Here is a 3845-nt window from a genome sequence, read left to right on the forward strand (position 1 = left end):
ATAACGCCCGGAGCCTGATTTATGGACCCTCCACTCTGCCGCCAGGCGAGCACCGCTTCTTTTCGGGCCGGAGATATTTGTAAAGGAAAGACGTTTCCTCCCTGGCTGTAGTCGATTTGGAGCATCAGGAGTTTGTGCAAAGCCACCAATACCCGCACTCGCTTGCCTCCTCCGGGCACCCACCTCCTCCTCTGGCCGAAGTTTGCCGGCCTACTAGGTATCGATTAGGCTGTGCAAAAGGCAGAGATAGATTTCTAAGGTGAGAATTAGGTTTTCTTAAATTCGTAACCCCATCGGCGCTCTTGCCTTCCTACTTTAAACCTGGAAAAGTGCTGAGTGGCTCAAGTCCAGGCTGCCTAAGGAGTCCTGTTTCAGGGGACCTTTCTCCAGTACTGGTCCCAGACCAGTTGCCCGGCCACACCCTGGCAGTGCCCGGGACAGTCAAATTCTGGACACACTTATGAGGCCCAGGGATTGGTCTTTTTTCCCCCCTCTCTCCTTTTTATTATTCACAAGATTGAAATTGTTTAAATGTCATAACTTATAAGAAAATAAGCTACATTGAAATAAATTAACACAACGGAGACGTGCTTCACATGGCTCAGATAGGATAGGCAACCCCAGGGGAAACCAAAGCCAGGCAAAACCAAAGCAAAGCAAAGCGAATTTCCAGGCTGCCTAACAATGTCTGCTTTTCAGTCAACTCAAAAAGCCAGAACGCAAACCGAAATCAGTTTAAACCCCAGTGCTTGTTCTTGGGTTTCACGTTTACCTTTGGAAAAGTATGGAAAGGTGGCTGCTAGCCGCGCAGATTACAGCAGAGGTTTTGTTTTCTTCTGGAATGAGTGGAGAACATTACTGGGTAATTAAGTCCTATAACTTTCAAAATACTGCAGCTGAGATCCAGTCTATAGATATTTATGTACAAAGGATAGTATAATAAATATTTAGCGTGTCTTCTGGTGTGGCTGTAAGCCCCTTCAAAAGCAGTCTTTTAAGCCCATTTAGTGAATATATTCTCAATTTGCTTGGGATGGCCACAGTTGGGCTGTGACTTTGTTGCTTCAAGCACAGTGGAGTCCACCATGGGTTCCCTCGAGTGCGGGGGCTTCTCCAGGTGGGTGCCAGGCCCTGGCCCTTCTGGACCCTCAGGGCCGGGCCTGCTCTAGCTGCTGATGCTGACTTCTGATAGCGAACCTGCTGACGTGGACAGGGATGGGGACGACGATCTTAGGGTTCCGGGAGGGCTCCCCTGTCTTGGAATTGGCATTGCCCGCCTTCACCCGTTTCCACTTGGCCCGTCGGTTCTGGAACCAGATTTTCACCTGCACCTCGCTGAGTTTGAGGGCGTGGGCGATCTGCGAGCGCTCGGTCAAGGAGAGGTACTTTTTGCAGTGGAACTCCTTCTCCAGCTCCAGCAGCTGCTCGCTGGTGAAGGCAGTCCGCCGCCGCCGGTTCTTGCCGGTAGACGTGGTGTTGCCCGCGGCACCGCTGCTCGGCGGGGTCTCCTCCAGCGCGTGGCCCGGGTCTTCCTCCTTGTGAGCCGCCTGGCCAGTCAGATTGTCATCCGAGCTGTAGTCCACATCGCTCTCCAGCGAGAAGCTCTCCTCCTTGCCCTTCGGGTCGTCTTCCACCTTTGACTCGTCTTTCCCTTGCCCTCGGACAGCCCCGACTGAAAGCAAAACCAAACGGCATTTTATTACATTTCGCACACTGGCCTTCCTTTCTCCTTCCCACCGTCACTTGGACATTCTGCGCCCCCCCCCCGCCCCCCGCCCTTTAGCGGATTGTCTTTCTATGACATTAACACATTGTGATTTCCTGGCCTTTGAGGGGTAGAAGAGGGGTGGGGGGAGCGTGAGAAAGCTCAAAGGAGAGGAGGCAGTACAGGCGACCGCCCTTTGCCCAGAACCATCACTCAAAGGGCCGCCATGCCTCCCCCGCACCCTCCCAGCCTCGGCAGCGTCAGGAGAAGTAGCAGGAGGCGCGAGGCCCAAGAGATTGCCCGCTTTGTCCCTGGGGTGGGGACTGGTTTAGGACTGATGGGGGGATTCACGATCCATCCTGTCGCCCCCCCCAACGTGAAAATTTAATGAACCTCAATTGCTTCCTAACCAGAGTGGAGGCGTAGGGACGTGCAGATCCCAGACCGTCTTTTTTGAGACAGACAACGTTGGTCAAAGGGATGTTTTGTGGCCTTAGAAGTTCCCACCAGACACCCCCAACACAAACACACAGACACAGCCTCCCAGCAATCCGTTTCTCCCGGACAAGTAGCAAGACCAGCGAAGGGGTTTAAAAAGTCTGGGAGCCCCTGGGCATACGCACAGCTGAGACGCGCAGCCCAACCCGTCTCCCCTAGAGGCTGCAACCTACCCGGAACCCCAGGTCACCGCGGAGCGGCAGAGGCGGCCTCGGCCAAACGCATCATCAGATAGATATGTGGCCCAGGGCAGCAGCTGGTCGTCGGGCGCTAAATGCCCCCCCTCCCGAGACCCCGCTTGTTGCGTGGCTCTGAATGTCCCCTGGAGGCCCAGCGGCACAGCCGGGCCTCATCCTCCAGCTCCTCCGGCGGGGGTCGAGCGGGGGCGCGGCCTCGCCCCCTTGGTCTCCCGCGGGAACCCGGCGCTGACCCGCCCCCGCCTCCTCCCGCCCCCGCGTCCCGGCTGCGCGCGCCGCCAACTCACCGAGCGAAGCCTGCACCGCCTCCGCCGCGGAGAAGGCGAGCAGCGAGCCCTCTTTGGCCAGGAAGCCTTTGCCGTCCTCCGCGTCAGCCTGCAGCGCCTCTGCCTTGTCGAAGTTACCGCCGCCGGGCAGCGGCTGCGGCGCGAACTTGCGGGCCGCTGCCGCCTCCTGGTGCTGGGGCGACGCGGAGAAGCCGCCGGGGAGCGTGGCCATGAGCGTAGAGGTGAGCGCCATGCCCTGCGCCAGGCTGGAGCAGAAGCCGGTGGGCAGGCTGGGGATCTGGTGGTGAGGGTGTGCGGGCGGCAGCGCTGGCTGCAGCGCGGCCTGGGGCAGCGCGGGCGGCGGCGGCGGCGGCGGCGGCAGCACTACCGGCCGGTAGGGCATGAACATGGGGTAGCCGGTGTAGACGAAATGGCCGGGGCTTGGCTGCGGCGGGCTGCCGATCAGCGAGTCTATGCTGAAGGCGGTGCTACTCCCCAGCGGGCGCTGCATCATCATCAGCGACGGCGGGAACGCTGCGCTCATAGACGCGCTCGGGAGAGGCCAGCGAGAGGCGAAAAGTCCCCGCGCCGCGCCGCCGCCAGGAAGCCCGCCGGCCGCCGGGAGCACCGCCAGGAGCGCCGGGCAGGGGCCGAGCGGGACCCGGAGAGCAGACGCCTCCGCCCCTCAGTCCTGGGCCCGCTGCATGCCCGGCGGGTGCAGGGGGTGTGCGGGGTGAGGCCGTGCGCCCCGGAGTGGAGAGGGCGCCCGGGCCCCGAGGGATCGCCGGAGCCCCCGTCCGCCGCTTGCCCGTCGGAGCCCGCGCGCGTCGCGGGTGCGGCCCTCGGCCCCGGTAAGCTGCCGTCCGTCCGTCCGTCTGTCCCGCCGTCCGTCGCCTCCCGCGGGCCGCTGGGGAGGGCGCGAAGCCGGCGTACTTGTCTCCGGCGGGCGCCGCCAGCACCTTTAAATCGCGCTCCTCTTTCTCATTCACATTTTGCCTGCCGCCTGGCCTGGCTCGCCTCACGTGGGGCTGGGCGCCGCTGGCCATTGGCTGAGCGGGGCGGGGGTGGGGCGAAAGTGGGGCCCCGCCCTTTCCACCCAAGCTGGCCTCCAGCGGGCTGCGGGCGCCACCGTCGGAGCGCGCGGGCCGGGAAGCCGGAGCCTGCATGCCTAGCCAGTGC

The 3845-nt window shown here is 61.6% G+C and overlaps 1 protein-coding gene across 2 annotated transcripts; it reads right to left on the bottom strand.

Moving 5' to 3' along the window:
- Positions 1 to 474: 474 nt before the first annotated feature.
- GBX2 (gastrulation brain homeobox 2) lies at positions 475 to 3629 on the bottom strand. 2 transcript variants are annotated; one of them, XM_055291062.1, is made up of 3 exons: positions 2688 to 3629; positions 2377 to 2413; positions 475 to 1672 (listed from the first exon to the last, which is right to left on the bottom strand). In XM_055291062.1, the coding sequence occupies exons 1-3, from the start codon at positions 3208 to 3210 to the stop codon at positions 1564 to 1566; spliced, it is 669 nt and encodes a 222-aa protein (XP_055147037.1). In that variant the 5' UTR covers positions 3211 to 3629; the 3' UTR covers positions 475 to 1563. The 2 variants fall into 2 exon arrangements, with proteins under 2 accessions (XP_055147037.1, XP_055147036.1); XM_055291061.1 differs by lacking the exon at positions 2377 to 2413.
- Between the last annotated feature and the right edge of the window lie 216 nt (positions 3630 to 3845).

The sequence above is a fragment of the Symphalangus syndactylus genome, chromosome 8, assembly GCF_028878055.3.
Source record: "Symphalangus syndactylus isolate Jambi chromosome 8, NHGRI_mSymSyn1-v2.1_pri, whole genome shotgun sequence".
In the NCBI taxonomy this organism is placed as follows: Eukaryota; Metazoa; Chordata; class Mammalia; order Primates; family Hylobatidae; genus Symphalangus; species Symphalangus syndactylus.